Source organism: Danio rerio, chromosome 12 (genome assembly GCF_052040795.2).
Source record: "Danio rerio strain M-AB ecotype USA chromosome 12, GRCz13ab, whole genome shotgun sequence".
Taxonomy (NCBI): domain Eukaryota; kingdom Metazoa; phylum Chordata; class Actinopteri; order Cypriniformes; family Danionidae; genus Danio; species Danio rerio.
In genome coordinates this window covers 32,685,333-32,706,750 of record NC_141032.1, presented here as the reverse complement: position 1 = coordinate 32,706,750, position 21,418 = coordinate 32,685,333, and the positions used below count along the sequence as shown (strand labels likewise).

The 21,418-nt window shown below is 34.7% G+C and overlaps 1 protein-coding gene and 1 long non-coding RNA gene across 6 annotated transcripts in view; one reads left to right on the top strand and one right to left on the bottom strand.

The window, feature by feature from the left end:
- Nucleotides 1-21,418, top strand: part of LOC147834503 (uncharacterized) — a 755,156-nt gene that overhangs the window by 2,469 nt on the left and 731,269 nt on the right. The window contains exon 2 of the long non-coding RNA XR_015504279.1: nucleotides 1,495-1,613. This is a non-coding gene — a long non-coding RNA (uncharacterized LOC147834503). The remainder of the gene's footprint in view (nucleotides 1-1,494; nucleotides 1,614-21,418) is intronic.
- The window catches only part of ccdc186 (si:ch211-225b10.4), a 52,655-nt gene that overhangs the window by 28,763 nt on the left and 2,474 nt on the right, over nucleotides 1-21,418 (bottom strand). For 4 of the 5 annotated variants that reach the window (XR_015504233.1, XR_015504234.1, XM_087276495.1 and 1 more), the window contains exons 2-11: nucleotides 18,101-18,915; nucleotides 15,984-16,110; nucleotides 12,500-12,628; nucleotides 8,767-8,979; nucleotides 8,547-8,666; nucleotides 7,212-7,316; nucleotides 6,874-6,972; nucleotides 5,796-5,882; nucleotides 5,563-5,705; nucleotides 88-343 (exon numbers count right to left, since the gene is read on the bottom strand). Coding sequence is in view for 2 of the 5 variants with exons in the window: in XM_087276495.1 (XP_087132621.1) it covers nucleotides 88-343; nucleotides 5,563-5,705; nucleotides 5,796-5,882; nucleotides 6,874-6,972; nucleotides 7,212-7,316; nucleotides 8,547-8,666; nucleotides 8,767-8,979; nucleotides 12,500-12,628; nucleotides 15,984-16,110; nucleotides 18,101-18,894 (2,073 nt within the window). In the remaining 3 variants the exon portion in view is untranslated. Of the gene's footprint in view, nucleotides 1-87; nucleotides 344-5,562; nucleotides 5,706-5,795; nucleotides 6,290-6,747; nucleotides 6,973-7,211; nucleotides 7,317-8,546; nucleotides 8,667-8,766; nucleotides 8,980-12,499; nucleotides 12,629-15,983; nucleotides 16,111-18,100; nucleotides 18,916-21,418 lie in introns of those variants that run through there. The other variant, XR_015504235.1, reaches the window with a different exon arrangement.

Genomic DNA, 21,418 nt, shown 5'->3' with positions numbered 1-21,418 from the left:
GTTTTTGTGCTGCCTTTGCTGTGTAAAGATGCTTTAAGCAACCAACAAATCATTGCTAGTGCTGTTTAACACATGTAGTCATCTTACCATGTCAGAGAGGCATCTCTCAGTGTCCTCTAGTTTGTTGTGTAGCTCTCTGGAGCTGCTGTTCAGTCTGTCCAGCTGAGCCTGTAAGCTGTTGCTCTCAGACTGGAGCTGAGCATTTTTACTGCTCAGTTTCTCAGTAAAGCCCAGAAGCTCTGCCTCTCTCGTCCTGCTGCCTTCAATGTCCCGCTGCAGGTCAGTGATCTGAGAGTTCAGATTCTCCACCTCCTCCTGCAAGGATGCAATCTCCTGCTCATCCCTGAAAAGGACAGGTACACATCAGACACGAGGACCAACACGTGTGGTTTGGTTAGTGTGCCAGCATTCCCACTGGACCAAACCACACCATGAAACTGTTTGACTGAAGATCCTAAAATAACACACTAAAGGCAAGGCAGTGTTTCTTCTAGGTTATTTTTTTTTACTTATCATGTCCCTTTCACCCGGTTGCACCTCCCAACACACAGGCTGAAAATATAATCTTTCATTTTGCTGGATTAAATAATAATAGACTGGCTCTATTATGAACCAAAATTGCGCCACAAAGAGGGCAGGTGTTCCTCAGTTATACACTAGTGTATACTTCAAGAGTTTCAAGACAAGTCAGTTAATCAGTTAATCTAGTCACCAAACATTCAAAAGTTCACTTAAAAAAATGAGCAAAATGCCATAGATGAGATTAAAGTTTGAGAAATAGTGCATTTTAGATTAGTATAACTCTCATAGAAAACATAAGACTTCATTCAAGCCCAATAAGACAAACTTTTTACTAAAAGGTAAACAATACACACTCTTAAAAGGATAGTTCAGCCAAAAATGAAATTCTGCCATCATTTACTCACCCTTTTGAGTAAATGAAACTGAAGACTTTTTTTGCTGCATAATATGCACTGGACTTATATCTAGGGCCAGATGGTATCTGCAGACGTTTTTTGCAATTTCTGCTGAGAATTTTGGTAAAAGTCTGCGGATTTCAGCGGAAATATTTTGGGAGTATCATAACTAAAACCTTAATATACAAAATAAAAAATAATATCTTTTTAACTTTTATTTAATGTTTAAAATCCAAATCCAATTAGATTCACTGTAGTTGGTAAATAAAGCACAAGGTACTATTTGTCCTTACATAAATTCCTCATACTATACGTTTCTGTCTATTATTTTACAATTAAAAAAGAAGCGGTATGTGAAAAGACTGAAATAGTTGTTAGAAACCTTCAGTTTACTGTATGTGTGGGGAGAAAAATCACAAGACATGATGGTCTCAGAACAATAATTCTAGAAATTTGATTTGCATGATATTGCCATAAAATTCAAAACATATACTCATAAACGTTGCTTTTGACCTAATACTTTTCTGTATTGCTCCAGGACTAATTTCATATATTTATAAAATAATAAAATGTTTAGTGCGGTGCATTTATTGTTATTCTATAACTTTTTTATTTTTATTTTAAGCATTATAAAATCTAGATGATGGATAATAATGTCCAAAGTGTCTTCTTTCCAAAGATACATGAACTGTAAATGTCCACCAAATTATCCAGCAACTGTTACTGTTTTAGTTTGGAATGGTCATTTTTGAGAAATTGCCTCTGACGATACAGTCTCAGAAAACATTTTACAGACATTTCATTTTGCATCTTCATCAAATTTGAAATATAAACTCATGGGACACTTGGCTTTTAAGGCATATTTTTTCTAGGTTATTGCATTAATGTTTTCCTGTGTTTGTATATGAAAAACATATATTGAGCACTAATATTTTTTTTCTCATTCCTTCATAAATGTATAACCTTTTATATTTTTCAGAATGACTCTTCCTAGATTGACCATAGTAAAGCTCAAAATACCTACTATTTACATGTCGCAACGATGTGTAGCACAAGCTCTGTGATTGGTTGGCTTGGTAGCGCTGAAGAGGGTGGGTGGGATCGAGAGCCGCGAGCCCAATGAAGCAATTGTTTACAAGTGTTGAGTCCCGTGAAGGAGCTCTAGGTGCTGTTTTGTGTTTACCTGCCGATTCCCGCCTCAAAATGAGCGAGTTTGAGCCACTTAACAAAGAAACATCAACAAAGAAATTTGACACCGAGAAAGATAAACACCCACTGCCAGCTAGCATTTCGAAAGTGTTGTTGCAGAGGAACACACAGCACGCAGAAGTATAAATGCACGGCTACGCACATTGCATGCGTCGTGGGTCACGCCGATCACATGACGCAGAAGTATAAATCAGGCTCAAGTCTCACTGCCCGCTGTCTTGTGACCTCAGCTGATTCTGGCTGATGAGCCTCTGAACTCGCCATATACATCGTATTTTTCTTTTGTTTTATGTGGCTTTACACAGTCAAATGCCTTTTGGAATTATTTTCTACAATAATTAAATAATATGGCATGTCATCTCCATTTTCCAGGTGAGTGAAATTCTTATATACCACATCTAAAAATGTGTTTGTTTTATTTAGGATAATTTATCAATTATAATTTCTTTGGAACTTGAATGCACCCTAAAATCTGACAGATTGATTAGCTGCAGGTTCTAGAACAGACATCTGAAACATTATCATACAGTGTTATGCCTGGATTTCATAAATAGGCTAGCATTTGTGTTAATAATATGACTATATGTGTTAATAATATGTGTTAATTTTTTTTTAATAAAAAAAATAATAATAATAATTTTATTATTAAAAAATAATAAAAATTATTTGGAAGTAATTTTATGTTTTACTCCTATAAAAACATCAAAAGAACAATGCTTAGTGGCTCAATGTATTACAAAAGTGTTTTTAAAAGACTAAACACTTTATTGATAGAGTACACAACCAAGCACAAGTGGTCAGAACACAAATGAGTCGCATGTCATAAAAAGTTAAGCATTTCTTCCAAAGAAAAGCCTGCCCTAGCAAAATGCTAGCAAGCTTCTGTAGCTCCACTGACACTCCGCCTCTTTTGCCTTGTTTGGTAATCCCCGGTCGGTGCGATGATGCACGAAAAAAATGTCAACGGTTGGCCACGCGTACTTTAGATTCCTTTGTGCTCTTCAGAAACCTATGGGTGACGTCACGGATACTACGTCATTATCTTTTACAGTCTATGGATTTGATGTGGCAGCTGAATGCGTAGCAGAAACACTGCAAATTCAATCTTGGGAATACAAATAATTCAAGAGTTTTAAAAACACTCTAAAAACAAGACTGAGCTAATGCAGTTGACTGACAGGCCCAGAAGAAGCGAATCAGAGCAGCCCCGGTGAGGGATGAATTATTCTGTCAGCGCTGCAGGGGACCCTGTGATCCTGCTACAGTGCATTACATCCACCTGCAGTTTCTGCATCAGCAGGGGACACCAACCGCTGGGAGATCAGTCAAGGTCAGGCTGCAGTACTGACGCTCCATGTTCAACAGAAACATGGCAAGATTACCAGTCTATGGGTCTAAGATGCAGACGCCATTCAAGACATACAAGTGAGAATGAAGACTGTCATGTTGACTGGATAACAATAGAGTAGACTGTAAATTTATAGCAACATGAACAAAAAGGAGGCTGAGGAAAGAGAGAAACTTCTAGTGGTATTTCATGCTGAATTAGCTTTTCTTTTATTAGCGTTCTCTTTTTTTCATTATTTTTGATATCATTACTTTTATATTAATGATGTTTCTTTATCTAACCAAACATATATTACGAATTAACTATATTCAGTAATGTGTATTTAGTAACACAGAAACATCTTGCATGATTTAAAATTAACCTAGATTTACAAATGCTAAAAAAGGGCTTATTTTTAATTTTTGAAACATTATGCAGTAATATTGATAACAGTCAAAACACAGTATCATTTGTAAATTGAATTTGTATTAGATTATTAAAGAATGAATGAATAAATAACATTTCTTTTCGGCTTAGTCCCTTTACTGATCTGGGGTCGTCACAGTGGAATGACCCGCCAACTTATCCGGCAAATGTTTTATGCAGCGGATGCCCTTCACAGGAGGCTTTGTGCTTCACTCGTGTTGCAGTAAAGCATCATTAGACAACGCAGGCTTCGCAATAACTGTCATCATAGGCTAAATGATCATTTTTGTTGTAGCGATGAGCACAAGAAATCATTCAAATGGAAAAGGGTTTGAATGAATTTGTGCAATCTCCCAAAAAAAAAGCTGTGAATGAAGAAACACTGCAATTTTGGGGGGTGGGCAGATGTATGAGGTCAGAAAGTGAATTCACTTTTTGTTCTATTGTAAATGACATCTGAAGGATTTTGTATGGATTCTCATGTGAAAAATCCATAAAAAATGTTAAATTAATATTAAGATGTTAAATTAAGGGAGACACAGTGGCTAGCACTGTCGCCTCACAGCAAGAAGGTCGCAGGTTGAGTCCCTGCTGGTTCATTTGGCATTTCTGTTTGTTTGCATGTTTTTCACATTCACGTAAGTTTCTTCTGGGTGCTCTGGTTTCCCCCTCAGTCCAAAGACATGCAGTAGGTGAATTGAATGAACTAAATTGGCCGTAGTGTAAGGGTGTAAATGAGAGTGTATGGATGTTTCCCAGTACTGGATTGCAGCTGGATGGGCATCCGCTTTGTAAAAATATATGTTGGATAAGTTGTCGGTTCATTCCACTGTGGCGACCTCTGATGAATAAAGAGACTAAACCAAAGGAAATTGAATAAATAAATGAATGTTACTTGACATACAAATTATTTCATATACAGGCTACACAGGTGACATGCTTCACTCGTGTTCCAGTAAATCATCATCATCACACAATGCAGGCCCCACAATAACTGTCATTATAGGCTAAATGAAATATCTATTTTTGTTGTAGAGATGTGTACAAGAAATCATTCAAAATGGTAAAGGGTTTATATCAATTTCTGAATAACCTACTCTCCCAAAAACAAACTGAAACACTATGCCTTTGTAATTGAAAGACACCCTCTAGCTATTATTTTCCCTCTCCATTTACAGAGGCATCACACATGCACAATGTTTCATTTTATTTTTTTAAAATAGCATTTAATTTTTAACTGGTCATTAACCATTAAGTTAATAATAAAATGTTAAATTAATATTAAGATGTTAAATTAACATTGCATTTTGCATTAATTCAGTTATATCTGTCATACAGCTTTTCACATTATTATTTTTTTACATTTGGGGAAGGTAAAATTTACATTCCTGTATGTGTTTTCAACAACCAGAGGCATTTAGACCAGACCACCTCATGAAATGGTCTGAGCGATCAGATTAATATCCATATCAAATGCATTTCGAATGGCATTTACACCTTCCCCTATCATAGCTATCCAACGAGGGGGGAAAACAACTAAAGAAATTGTAGTTATTAGCACTAAAAATAGAAAATAATTAATCCCAAACATCATATCTGAGTGGAAAAATCTGATTACGGCATACACGAAATGTATAAAATAATGTATAATAAACATTAGATAAGATGGTGGGGAGTTCAGACCTCTGGTGTTGCTCTTCTAGTCTAGTGATGGCAGTGAGTTTCTCCCTCTGGTTTTGAATCTCAGCCTTCTGCCTGTTAATGATCTCTCTGTATTTGCAGAGCTCGTCTTCCCAGCGTGGCCGTTCGTCCTCCAGACACTTAACCTGAGGGCCAGAGAAGGTGCCAGAGCATCAGACTAATGTTATCTTACACAGAACCATTTCATAGCATAATCATCAGAAATGAGTTTCCACCTTGGTCCGCAGGGTGGTCAGTTCATCCATGCCTTCTTTAAAAGTCCTCTTCAGATCCTCCAACTCCTTAATCTTTGCTTTGTGCATCTGCCAATCAAACGAAATGACCATGACAACCCCTATTTGGCACATCACAGCGCCATTATTCGTTATTGTAATCGCAATCAGCAGAGGACGCCTGCTAGGCAACACTACGTTAATAATGCTAATGAGAATGCAAATGCTAATAACACCATTTCTTGCACAGGAGCGACTCGCTGATAAGGGTGTACACACTCTCATTGTGGGCCTCAGGTACTAATGACGCTCGGTGAATGGAGGCTCATTTATTCATAAATAGATTTAAAAGCAGGTGGCAAAGAGCCATACGGGACGAACTGCATATCTCAGATGCGCAGTGGCAGAACGGCTAAACGAAGAGATATGAGGTGTAACGCGGACAAACATCTGCCCCCCCAAAAGCTGTAAAACTTAGTTTATGGGACTTCTGTTCCCTAGAGCAGTGGTTCTCAAAGTGGGGGTCGGGACCCCCCGAGGGGTCGCGGGGCAATGAAGGGGGGTCGCCTGGTGATTTCCAAAAATCTGTTTATTTTTATTAAACCATAAGAATTAACATATTTTATCCATAACTATACTGAAAATAAAAATAGTCGTTTATAGTTACCATATACTATATAGTTACTATAGTAGCTTATAGTTACTAGTTCTATTGGATTGTGACCCCTGGGGTAATTACATTATTATAAAGGCAGCAATAGCGTCAGATGCATTTTGATTTTATAACATCAGGTTATACTTTCTGGCACATTTAAAGCACTGACACAAATTTAATTGGTGTGTCATTGCTTGCAAGGTTTCTGTATTTATAACCACCTCAGATGATATTGGGGGTCGCGAGTCAGTGGCATTGTTATTTTGGGGGTCGCGGGCTGAAAAGTTTGGGAACCCCTGCCCTAGAGAAACCCATTACTGGAATATGAATGAGGAAATGTACGTCATCAGGGCTTTTTACATAATTGTCTTCAATAAATGTTTACTTTTTAAAAGGAATTTGAGCATAAAAGAAGTGAACGCGCACCTCTAGCTGGTCTGTTTGCTCTTGTTTTTGTTTCTCCAGCTCTCCCTTGGTCTCTCGCAGCTTTGCATCCAATTCATTTGACTTAATCTCCTCAGATTCCTGCAGGAAACAAACAGACGTTTCTAACAAGCAAATAGAAGCTGCAAATTAGTTTATATCCCCTGAGATTAAGATAAACCACTATAATTGTTTACAGCAGAACACTGTAGCAACCTTTTTAATGAACTGAAAAGCATATCTTCAGCTCATGATAGATGATTTATAATAGGTTTAGCATTTCATATTGAGGCAGGGAAAACGTTTGTATATGATGCCCTCTAGTGGGCTGTAAATGATACCTGATAAGTGCGGATCATGTCCTGGCAGTTTTTGCGAATCTGCTCCGTCTCTTCTTTTGCTTGAGTCAGCTTGGCTGTCGTTTCTTTTAATCTGTCTTTTGTTTCCTGTTATAAATGGACATGTCAGTTAAATGACATCAACAATACTGTGTTGATATTGTTAACTAATAATTGTTGATTAACATTGAGGTTCTATCTATCTATCTATCTATCTATCTATCTATCTATCTATCTATCTATCTATCTATCTATCTATCTATCTATCTGTCTATCTGTCTGTCTGTCTGTCTGTCTGTCTGTCTGTCTGTCTGTCTGTCTGTCTGTCTATCTATCCATCTATTTTTAGAGTTAATTTTCACTGATATTTTTTTCAGTCAAACGTCCTGTGCTTAAATTTAATAGACCTGTGCTTACTTGAACTAGCAATGAAAATTGCATTTTTATAGCCAAACATTAAGAAAGATGAATTAATACTTTTTGATGATAATAATTAAACATTTTGCTCATCTTAAGTGAATTTATTACATAATCCATTTATTCAAACAATATTGCAAATGCCACTTTCAGTAACTGGGAAAAAAAGCTGAAAAAAATAAAATAAATACTAGATGAAAAGCCTAAGCCTTAAAAAAACTTTAAATAAAGTTCTCAATAATACTCAATATAAACAAATTAACACTATATAGATAGACAAAAACAAGGCAAAATGGCTAAAACTTAAATTAAAAATGTACTAAAAAAAACTACTACACAAAATACACAAATACCAAAATAATAAAAATCTATCCCTTCAATTAGAATGACTTGCAATAAAGTACATTATTGTGAAAGAGTCTATTGATAAATGTCCTTTCAAAAAAAAAATATATATATGTATATATATATATATATATATATATATATATATATATATATATATATATATATATTTTTTTTTTTTTTTTTAAGATATATATATATATATATATATATATATATATATATATATATATATATATATATATATATATATATATATATATATATATATATATATATATATATATATATATATGCTATAAATATAATGTTAACTGTACCAGTGGCCATACTAACAGTTGATAACATTCTTTCTATTATAAGCAAATGTTTGCCTTTGCTTTATATGTTCAAGGCCTCGTATGCTTGGAGTGATTCTGGCTAGCTGCTAGTGTTTTTCATCATTCATCATCTGGAGAAATAATTCTGAAACCATTAATAGACTTCCTCTATATCAGTATCTGCAAATTGGACTTTCCAATTCTCATAGAAACTATCTATCGCCTTTGCTGTGAACTAGCATTCACTCGGGTTTACCTTGTGAGAGTCCGTTTCACTCTTTAGTTTGTTCTGAGCCCACTTTACTTTGATGACGTGAGAATTAATTTCCTCCTTGACTTTCTCCAGCTCGCGCATAAGTCTTGTCACCTCATTCTCCTACAGAAAAGTAAATCAAAGACAAACAGTTCTGAGAACGCACACACACAATCAATGCATTTCACAAAGCATTAAGGTAAACTGTTTGCGAATGTCTGACCTTGGCGTCATAGAGCTGCTGCAGGCGTCCTTTCTCCTGGGCCAGCGTGTTTCCCCGCCGGGCCTGTTTGTCTACTTCTGCTGTGGCTTCCCGTAGCTTTTTCTCCAGCTGTTCCTTCTCCCTCCGCAGATCTAGCGCTTCCTTTTCACCTCGAACGTACTTCATGACCATCGTTTCCTTCTCCTGACGAGCCTCCTCACATTTTTTATTGGCCTGGAATGAAAATACATTTGTAAACAATGTGGTATATGCACACAAACTTTTCATTTTCAGTAAGCCAGGCAGCCCAAGCACTTCAGGTGAACTGTCGTGCTATTACAAAATAGCGACGTTTAAGTGATTTCTTTAAAAATCAATGATCTTCACCGTCTGATTGATATACTGTATGATATAAAGTGGGTATCAGACCGGACAAGAAGCACTGCATTAAATTGGTTGCATTAAATTCCATTTTTCTACACCATGTCTTTAAAGTATGGAAATTTATTTTACCCCAGAATTTTCAATGAGGTCTCTGCGCTAACCTGCTGCTATTGATGATGCTTGCATTTAAACGGTCTTTCATCTCGTTTTATGCTTGAATAGCTAAATAAATGCATAAGTCTATTAAACTGATATATATTATAACATCAATGCTGTAAAACCTTTACGAAATTGAAAACAGTCACATAAACCTTTTACTAAAATACAAGGTGATTGTTGGCTGAAAAACACTAGCAGTGCATCTTAATCTTAATGTCCAAATATGCCTGATTCCATACATCTAATAGGTGAAAAGTAGAGGTAGAAGAGTATCATATCTAAATTCATAATATTCATGAAACAGTAGGCTCAATATAGTTGGATGACACTTTTGGAGAGATTCTGAAGTCCACTGTACACTTTAAAATCCCATTAAACAATAGGAGAGGATTTGTAAATGGTAGTAAAGCAAAGTATCTGATGCTAGAAGTCACATGACAATGACAAATTGGTGTGAATGTCATCCATACAGGCCTATTTCAGGGAGACTTGTATAATGTTATCAAAGAATGTTTGAACAGCTATATGATGTTCACAATAAATGTCATTTATATCGAATAAATTCTAATTCATGTTTGTTTTATACTTTCACTCTTCTTCAATTCCAAATAACAGAATTTTTTTTTTTTTATTTAGGGGAACTGAAATTCATGTTCATAATGACGACAACAGCGGCAGCTCTGATAGTCAGCAGATAATAAAAAAAACAGCAAATGCAATATTGCTGACTTTACATAATGTGTCTAGTTCTGTTGTGGGCATGATATGACAGACTTAAATTTTTGTGATATTTGCTTATATTAATTAGCTTATATTATATTTGCTGATATTAAGTTTATTTCATGATATACAGCATTATCAAAATGCTAGGCAGTATGTGATTTTGGACAGAATGTTATTTTATGAATCATGTAGAATTTGAACCCATGCCAATATATTAACCAGCTTAGATACACTGTAAAATGTGATTTTACTTAAAGAAATGTAGTAAAGATATTGCCTTTATTAAGTAAATGAACTATGTGCATAATTATAAAAAAAGTCAACCTAACAGGTCCAAGTTACTAGTTGGCGCACTTTTTAAAAAGTAAATCAACTTATCGCTATTATTAAGGTAACAGATTTGCTCAATTTTTTCCCCCCCAAGTAACATGAAAAATTAGCATGATACCGAAAGCTCATAAAACAGTACATTACACAGAGGAAGCAGCTCATTTTCATAATTACCAACACAATCTACCAAAACCAGTTTAAATAAGCAGAGTTGATAATCTGATTGGTGTAGTCCTCTAACAAGCACAATTGCAGGCTTTTTTAGTTGTTAAACAATGGTGTACATACCAATAATAAAACTACCAACTGCAAACCTATTCTGCACTATTCATTTTAATACTCTCCTCCAATAAACGTATCTTCTGAAAGGGAAACTCCTTAAATGCACATGGAATAAATTGAACAGCAACAATAACATATTTGTAAAGGTTAAAATTTCTTTGGTAAATCCTAATGGCAGTCTTTTTTTCCTCTCTCAATGTGGGTACTAAGCTGGCACAATCTGTTAGCAGTTGTGGCCCCTGATGTGCAGTGAAATAGTGAAAAAGCGGCCCTCACACTTGACTGAGAAGTTTACAGGAGCATGAAGGGGCTGTTTGAGCAAGTCTTTCCAAAGCAAACACAACTCTCTCACTATATTCCTGCAAGTTTGTATGACGTCAATCCTCATTAAATGAACATACAGTACAGTGCAAAAGTCATAGGCCACTAGTATTTCCACCAAAAAAAAAAAAAATTTGATGGATTTAATGGTTTAAATTTGGTTATTTTGATATTTTTCTTGAGCATGTTAGCTTGAAATATTAATTTACAATTCCAAGCATAATTTTTGTCATTAATTGTAATAATACAGTGAGATTATTGTCTACACAAGGAGTCCGACAACAGCCAGTGCTCCACACAGAGATCTGATCAGATCATCGTCCAGTGTGTCTGGTATGACATGAAGAAACAGAACAAACTGAGACAATCTAAATCCAGAAAAACTGACAACATCTTTAAGATGCTTAAAAAAAAAAAGACCTGCAAAGCTACCTGAATAACTAAACTATGGGAAAGTGTACCAAGTGTTTAAATGCAAAGTGTTGTCATACCAAATGTTGATTTTATTTAGTTAAAATAGATAAGTTACAGTTGAAGTCAGAATTATCAGCCTCCCTGAATTATTAGCCCCGTTTATTTTTCCCCCAATTTACGTTTAACGGAAAGATTTTAACACATTTCTAAATATAGTAGTTAAAGTTATTAGAACTCATTTCCAATAACTGGTTTCTTTTCTCTTTGCCATGATGACAGTAAATAATATTTTACAAGACACTTCTATACAGCTTAAAGTGACATTTAAATGCTTAACTGGGTTAATTAGGGGAACTAGGTAGGCAGGTTAGGGTAATTAGGCAAGTTATTGTTTAGTGATGGTTTGTTTTGTAGACTATCGCTTAAAAACTGCTTAAAGGGGCTAATCATTTAGACCTTAAAATGGCTTTAAAAAAATAAAACAGTTTTTATTCTAGCAAAAATAAAACAAACAAGACTTTTTTCAGAAGAACAAGTATGATTAGACATACTGTGAAAATTTATTTGCTCTGTAAAACATAATTTGGAAAATATTTAAAAAGAAAAATTCAAAGGGGGGCTAATAATTCTGACTTCAACTGTAATTGATAAACAAAATGTATCTATGTATAACTTTCGAAAGCATCTAATTTTTTACACAAGTGACTAAAACTTTGAAACAGCTTTGAAGGTAGGTTTTTTGAAGCCTCTAAGAGAAAATAATGTTTGGAAACGTAAACTGATATTTCAAACTGACATGCTACAGAAAAAAAATTTGAAATAACCAACTTTAAAGCTTTTTTTTTTTGGTGAAAATACTACTGTATATATGTAGAGTATACTGTATATACTCTACATTTACTAATTGTAATGAGTTAAAAAAAAAGAACAGAGATAATTGGAAACCAGCACCTGAAATCATATATATGAAAGCAGAATACAAAACATGACCTCCTTTTCATTTAACCAAGCCTGGAAGATTGACGTAAATTCATTTTAAAGATGCTGAAAGGGCACTGGCTGAAAACTAGACATAATTAAGCCAGCACCATTGTGCAAGCGGATCTATGTTTGGACTGTCTCTATGCCGATGACCTCTCACCTGTTCGAGTCTATAGGCCATCTCCCTCTGCATCTGCTGGATGGCATTTTTAGCAGCCTGATCCTGGTGAACCAGTTTGTCTCTGGAGTCTTTTAGTTCTTTCGTTAGTTCCTCCACCCGGCTTTCAAACTGGTAAAACAAGAGAGGCGATCAGTCGATTGTAGAAACCATAAACATATTTATGATGAAGACAACAGAAAGCTCTGATAGCCAGCAGATGATCAAAAACTCCAATATTGCTTAATATATCTACATTTTAAGTTCCATTCTTGGCATTTGAGAGCATCTTTTTGTGCTAAAATGCTGAAGTGCATTTCATGATATGCAGTATTATCAAGATATTAACATGAGAAGTTTGCATTAACAGTCAGACATTATAATAATTTGTGCACTTTGTGACTGTATTGCTTATAAATGTTCAGAGCAAACTCTGAAAATTTTTTTTTTTTTGCAAAAGAATTTACTCATTTGACCTTATTGTAATGAATTAAATCAAAAGCAAGAAATAATTATTTTTGTGTAAGAAATTCTGTTAACAGAAGTTATGAACAGTTAGTTATGAACTCCTTTAAATACAACAGTTTTGACTTTGATTTCAATGAAATATTAAATCCTAACTATGAAATACATGAAATTAGGGCTGCACAATATTTTCTTTCAGCACTGATATTGCAATGTGTATTTCCGCAAGTCACATAGGAGGATATGAAATGTTAAGTTGGGATTATAGTCGATCTAAAATTGAGAAATACATGAGATTTGTGGAGTCATGACAACGTATACCCATAACAGAGTGAAACTATGATTTGCATGTGTTTTAGAGGCATTTCAGGAAAGTGTAAAGTATTGGGACACAATAACGTAAAACATTTGTAACTTTAATTAAGAAAAAGTTGACTGATTTATTAATACAATTATCGTTAACTTACATTATATTATTACATTTCTGTTTTTGAATTCTGTTGGACTATCCGGAAAAAACATAAACTGTTTATTTGACTTTTTTATATTTGTATTATTGTATTATATTTTTCTATTATTTTAATATACAGGATTCACACCTTACAAAATCGACCCAACCAATTTATTTTTTTCTTTTCCACACAAATACAGCTCTTCAAGCCATCTGATGAAATTGTATTCATATTGTAAAAAAGCGAGCTGAAACGGTTGCTGTTGAGAGTGGTTGCTTCTTCAAATAGAAATACAGACATTGCTTTGAATTCATTGAGTGTGAAAACAAATATTGCTGTGAAATGCAGTCTATGTCCAGTCTCTATAGAACTTTCGACTGCTTTTAACTCAAACAACTACTTGTTTAAGCACCAGAACAGAAAGCATTCTACGACAATACTCGTCACCGATGAGAACAACAGCTCCCCAAAACAAAAAACACAGCAGCAGTAACTTGAATTTTGTGCAGGATTGGGATTAATGGTATTCTTCTGAATGTGAAAAGAAGTGTAGCTGCTTATGGGGCCATTTACATATCGCGTCTTTTGCTTGCGCGCATATAATGGGAGCGCATAGTGCGCACGCTCGCATTTCCCAGGCACACCCACTTGAAAACCGTGAGTCACGTGACAAGGACTGCCTGATCAGCTTTATACTTTGGAATATATACATTTCGGTAGACTAATTACCTCAGGCAAACACAGAACACGCAAACACTGTAGTGCTTTTCATACTATGGATGTCAATGGCTACAGGTATCCAGTTTTCTTCTAAATGTCTTCTTTTGTGTAAAAAAAAACAAACAAAAAAACAAACTGGATTGGAAAAAGTGAATGATGGCAGACTTTTAAGTTTTGGCTGAACTCTTTTGAATATGTCAAGATGGTGTGATCATCCCATTGTAATGTTTTCAGTGAGTATTAAATGACTGAAAGACCTGCAGTTTATTTTGTATCTTATAGATATATTTTATATGTTTTAAAAGTAACTTTTAAGTAAAGTAACTCATAATTAGATTACTTTTTACATGAAGTAATTAGTAATGTAATCAGATTACAATTTTCAAGTAATTTGTAATCTATTACTTTTTTAAAGTAACTTACCCAACACTGAACGCAACATATTGTGTTACTAAATGTAGCGTCCATTCTATTAAACTAAAATTTAAATAAGTGACCCTTGAATTAAATTAATTGAAATAAGGCTCTATTTGGGTATCAAAACATAAATGGTTCCCATTCTGGCAACCACGTGTAAAAAAAAAAATAAATAAATAAAATAAAAATAAATAAAACAAGTGATAAGCTTTCATCATGGTGCTACAACACAATCAATAGTAAAGGGACAGGCAAGGCTTTATTCAGAAGAAGGGTTTGTCTATGTGGCTTCAGATGCCTGTTCTGACTTCAGGAGAAACCATGACAACAAAACGAGCACAACAGTTTCATGTCATTACTGCAACACTTAATTATTCTTTCTCCATGTGTCCTCCCCAGGCCGCTCTGTTTGATTTGTGCTCTTAGCCTCTATGATAGAGGGCTCTTTCAGACTAAACTATGATCTGGCTTAGCCAAGGGTCACTCTCACACAAACCCGTTTTTCCAGTATCAGATGAAAGCTCTTCAGCAAACAAGTGTTCTCTAATCAGTTCTCAAGGGGCAGTGGTGGATGACCATTCAGGTCCTGAAAAGGCATTTAAATGATGTCAGTAACTAGTATTTTACTTGATATTTTTCAAGACACTTCTATACAGCTTAACGTGACATTTAGGAGCTTAACTGGGTTAATTAGGATAACATGGCAGCTTAGGGTAATTAGGCAAGTTATCGTGTAACGATGGTTTGTTCTGTAGACAATCGGGGGAAAAATTAGCTTAAAGGGGCTAATAATTTTGACCTTAAAATGGTTTTTTAAAAATTAAAAACTGCTTTTATTCTAGCTGAAATAAAAACGAATAAGACTTTTACCTGAAGAAAAAATATTATCAGACATACTGTGAAAATTTCCTTGTTCTGTTAAACATAATTTGGGAAATATTTTAAAAAGAAAAAACAAATCAAAGAGGAGTGAATCACTCTGACTTCAACTGTATATGATATACAGTAGTCAACATTTGAAGTGGATCGTCAACTTTCTTCAAAGTGTCCTAAAACTTTTTTTGAAAAACATTTGAAAATCATTTAATTCACTTTGAATGTTAAAAACTGTATATGATTTTTTTTTATTCTGGAAACTAAACACTTGTTATTGTGACCAACTAGAAAAAACATTTCAATTTAAGGGCCATTTTACCAGAAATGTACATTTTTAATTATAAAAAAATGTGACAGGGCCTGACCTTTAAGCTTGACTGCAAATATTTACATAGTAAATGCAAGTATGCATAGCCTTAATCAAAATGTGAATTTTACACTTAACTGCACAAATTTTGCACCACTGTTTCTTGAATGCTTCAGCGTATTACAATGTTTGGACAGACATAAACTCAAACCTATAAAAAACAAAGCAAACAACATATGGTTGCCATTACCTTCTTAATGGTGTAAAGATGCTGTTTCTCTGTCTCCATCCTCTTCTTCAGCTCATCCCTCATGTTGTCTTTTTCAGAGCAGATGCCCAGAATCAGCTCCTGATGTTTCTTATTCTCTTCAAGCAACCTGAAAAACAGTTACCAGCTTTCACTACTAATGATAGTAAACAGCAATGTACTTGAGCTGTTGAACTTCTGTTGTGTCATATAGGATTTGACTGTTAAATGAAGCATATTGGTGCTAAAATGTTTATTAAAAATCACACCAAGAAGAAGTGCTATTCTTTTTCTCAATAAAGTATCAGACAGCAATATGCCATAACGTAAAAAGGCAATGTGAGATTAGCATAGAAAACAGGTGTCTATGAGCATCACTGTTCAGACGATATTAACAGCAGGCAGTGGACCGCTTCCAATATGAGAGTCGGCCAGATGCCCTTGCAAAAATTAATAAAGGCAGAACAGGAGGGGGGTTTAGAGGAGAAAGACTAAGGGTGACCACAGCTTAAAATAATCAATGGCACCACAACAACATAAATCATCCTTTACAGGAGTTATGGGCTTTCAAAAAAATAAAATAAAACACATTCAATCTACTGTGTGGATTTTACTTGCAGGCTGCAGTAACAAATATTTAGTGCAGGCACTGTTTCATTTAGAACTCTTGAGTTATGAGTGTTCTTTGAATCTTATGGGTCAGTTCTTTCAATGAATGAAATAAAATTGACTCTGAATGCATAACTGCTCTTTTGAATCCTCCAAACAATCATTCATCCTGTTCTGAATAAAATGTTACTTTTATAGTTCAGTATAATTAATGCAATCACATTTAATAGTTCACAAAAAGCACTCACAATTTGATTATCAATAAAAATAAAAGATAATCATGATTTTAAAATGTCATGTATTAAAAATTTTACAAAAATGGTAGGAAAACACAGAAGAAAAAAATACTACTGGAAATAAAGGTTTAATTATTATTTTCTATTTAATTTAATAACAATATTATTATACTAACTAGCTATTACCTTTTATTATAATCTATATACGTTTTATATAAAATGAAAAATCTCTCTTTATTTACTCACTCTCCGCTTGTTCCAAACCTAACCAAATTTCCGAGAAACACAAAAGAAGACCTTCTGAAGAATGTTGGAAAGCAGAAACTACTGACTTTAAATTATTCATTCATTCATTCACATTTTCTTTTTGGCTTAGTTCCTCAATTAATCTGGGGTCGCCACAGCGGAATGAACTGCCAACTTATCCAGCATTTGTTTTACGTAGCGGATGCCCTTCCAGCCGCAACACACCTCTGGAAAACATCCATACACACTCATACACTACAGACAAATTAGCCTACCCATTTCACCTCATGAAATGCCTCATGCCTCGAACCAGCAACCAAAACTACCATAATTTCACCCTCCGTGCCTCACCTTTTTGGTACAGTCACCAACACCCCCACCCGTCATCAACCTTGGTATAACATCCAATCGCCGCATTAAAATCGGTCCATGGTAAAGTTATTAACACCACATACCCCCCACCCCCTGATTCTCAACTTTGTTACTCAGACCACCATGACAAACATATATAGATGTATTTGATAACAAATGATATATAAATGTAAATATCTATGCAATAAAAATAGTATGTATAGTTTTGTTTCTATGTAAGTGTGTATACAACATATACACACACAATACACATTCCATATATAATGTCAAAACACACTTTTATTTTAGATATGATTAATCACAATTAATCTTTGACCAGCACTACTTTAAATAAACCTTTATAATGTTTATTACACCTAAATGCATGATATAAACACAGCTTCTAAACCTGTCCTTTAAATTATATTTAAAAATTCTGTAATTAATATTAATAAATATAATTCTGTTTCATTTCCCTTGACTGTCTGATACTTCTATGGTGACAAATAGGTAGAACTTATTGCCACACAAACAATGACAATGAAGATAGCAAAGTGTAATTTTAATGCTGGTAAGAATGTCAAATTAAACTAATGATTTACCGTCTCCTGCTGCTATAAATCTAGCACTAGTGGACTATAACCTCTCAGAGCCAAATGACATTAATCAACAGCCTACCCCTTGATTGCTTTCTCCTGCTGCGAGTACTTGTACTGTACACACTTCTCGAATAAAACCATGGAGTTCTGGTCCTTCTGAAGCCCATTAGGGTGACTTCCCTTCCGAACGCCCTCAGATTGACTGTTCAACAGCTCATCCTCCAATTCATCCAGCAGAGACTCCTGTGACAGCGAGCGCTCGATCTCCGACAACAGCTTTCTACTGCACTCTGTGTCATATGGGTTCAAGTTGGCATTGGTTTGAGAGTTTTGAAGCACTGAAACAACATCAGGCAGTTCCTCGGCATGAGACGATGATGTAGGAGTCATATGAGTTCTGGTAAGTTCTGTCTGCCCATTGGCTGTTTTTAACTCATCTGTCCCATTCAAAACAGACGGAAAAGATTGTGGAAGTGCATCCGTTGTTTCTTCAATCCCAGAACATTCCAATTGTCCATCAAGAACAGCAGGAAGGGATTCTCCAGCATTATCTTGAGTCCTGGAGTCTTCGATGGAGGCTGTACCACTATCACAGCTAATGTTAACATCAGCCGGTGCATGTTCTCCAGCTCCTTCATCTTCCTGTACTTCCATGTCCGTGTCTTGTCTTTGAGTTTCTTTGTCAACACTACCTGAAAGAGAAGCATCTAGTTCAAGACTGTCTGGCTCCGTCTCCTCCTCCTGTTCTTGTAAAACAGGATCACTCCCATTGCTAAGGACGTCGGTTGACTCTTCCAGACCCGTGCTGACTTCTGGACTTGGAGAGGGATCAGAGGCAGGGCTCAGTTCGCTCTGACTATCCAAAGGCTCCATGATCTCCTTCAGCTGCTGGCACTGGAAAATACAGCACACACACAAGTTACAGGCATGTAAACTTCAAAACAGCGCCCCTTGATAAAACGGGACTTTTATGATTGACAATGATAAGCAGCCATAAAATAACTCCATCAAAAGCAAATAAAGCATATAATTTGGCTAATATATAGTCTGTGCAATGTTTGTCTCGTCATATGTTTTTACAGCCCAAAATGTCTTCTCTACATTAGAGCATTAAAGGTCTCATTAAAATAAAAACATTTAATTTAAAATGAAAAAAATATATATATATAAATAAATGTTAGTTTTATTTTGTTAGTTTTAATGATATCTATTAGCTAGTGTGGCTCAAAACAGTGACAAAATGGGAATTAAGAAAATATAAAATTGACATAAACATTCAGAGCTTGTAGTTTTTCAACGATCAACTTTTTTTCACGTCACGGTCACCTCATACTTTGGTTTTTCATCAAATCTTAACTAATCAAATGCTCTCTAGTATCTGACATGCTCTGTCCCTTTGAATATGCTTCTCATTTGATGCACTTGAGCTCAACAACTCTCACTGGCTGAGCTGTGATAAAAAAATATTAAATAAAAAAAAAACATTTGTTGTTTTTATACAGGGGAGGAGCTACTCCATGTCCCACCCTCTCTTCACCTTTCAGTTGACATTACATCAAACAACGAATAGAAACTTTCTCTTCACAAGACTTTTAAAGAAGATTTCACTTCAATGGCTTCCAGATTTAAAAAAAAAAACTATAGGCAAAATAAAACTAACATGTGGCTGAAAATGCAAAGCAAATTTATCAATCTGTGGAATAAACCTAACATTTTAAATGGATAATTATATGAATTATGATGAAAATGAAAATCCCCATTTACTCACCCCTTAAGTGGTTTTAAACCTTTATGAGTTTCTTTCTTTTGTTTAACACAAAAGAAGATATTTTTAAAAAAAAGCTGAAAACCGACTTTCATATTAGGAAATACAAATATATAAAAGTCAAAGGTTTCCAGCTTTCTTTAAAATAGTTTTTTTAGAGAAAAAAAAGAAACAGGTTTGAAACAACTAAAAAAGAGTGAGTAAATGATGACTTAGTATTATTATTTTTGCTTTTATTTTTTTTTTTTGTTAAACTGAAATGACGATGTTTAAAATAAAAACTGCTGTTGAAAAAACAAGATGACTGATGAGAATTTAAAGTTTTGGATGAACTATCCTTTTAACAACATATTTCCCTTTATTTATTTAATTCATTTATTCATTCATTTTCCTTCGGCTTAGCCTCTAATTTATCACAGGTCTATAGACTGTGAGGGAAACATGCAAACTCCACACAGAAACACCAACTGGCCGGGACTCAAACTAGCAACCTTCTTGCTGTGAGGTGACAGTGCTAACCACTGAGTCGCCTTCCCTTTATTTCACATATTTGCAAATCTTAATTTAATTAGAATTATTTAGCATTCTCCTGATTAAAAAAAAAAAAAGACAAAAACGTCAACTGAATCTTAGATGGAATGATAATAAAGAGAAAATTATGACAGAATTATCAGTTGGGTGAATTATCCTATTCATAGTTTACACAACCGTCCAAACACACACATTTCCATGACTGTGGTGAAATACTCCCTCACTAACCAGAGAAACAACTCTCACTCAACCTGGACTGAGTTTAGTGAAGCCAGTTAGTATTGTGTAACTTAAGTGGTCCACCCTACTCACGCCCATCGTGCCTGATACAACACTTTTGTAATAAGTTTCAGTGCTTTATTCACAGCATTCTTGGCTAAATTCCTATAGATGAGGCACATAAATGAAAACACTGCTCTGGCACTGAGTGTGAATTACATTGCTAGATGAAACTGGGTGAGAAGCCTAACAGCCTATAAAGCAGGATGATCAAGAAAAGTATTACGAATAGTATCAGGATGGTTCTTACAATACAGACCTATTTTTGGTGATTGCTGTGAGACTGAACCTGTGTGTGAGAGGCAGGGATGAACCTTGGCCTGAAAAGCCTGAGTGCACACACAGGGTTTATTTATAAGCCTTGTGTTGCACAGTCAATTCTAATATTAATTTTAAAAATATTTAATTATTAATAAAGAAAAAAATCATTTTAAGGTTTTATCCCTATAAGCCACTTTAGCACTGGAAATATTACGATTGGGAAACAAAACAGGTCATATTGTAAACGATCAATATATCAAAAAAAAGAATTTTGTCAGTGATTTTTAAATATTTTATACTATGGAAATACTGGTTAACTTTATCCCTGTGAATTAACATCTGCACAAAATATACAGTGCACAAAATCTACCAACTCTTTAGTTTGCAAAATATGCAGTATTTGTTTTCAGAATTTGTATTGATATTTTAAATCACTTGGAACAAAAAAAAAAAAACACTATGTTTCCGTTTACTACATTAGAATCCTTTTTCAGGGTTTGCATCAAATTAAACTCGCAAAAGATATTTATTTTTTTATAGTCAGAAGACCTTAAGCACAAA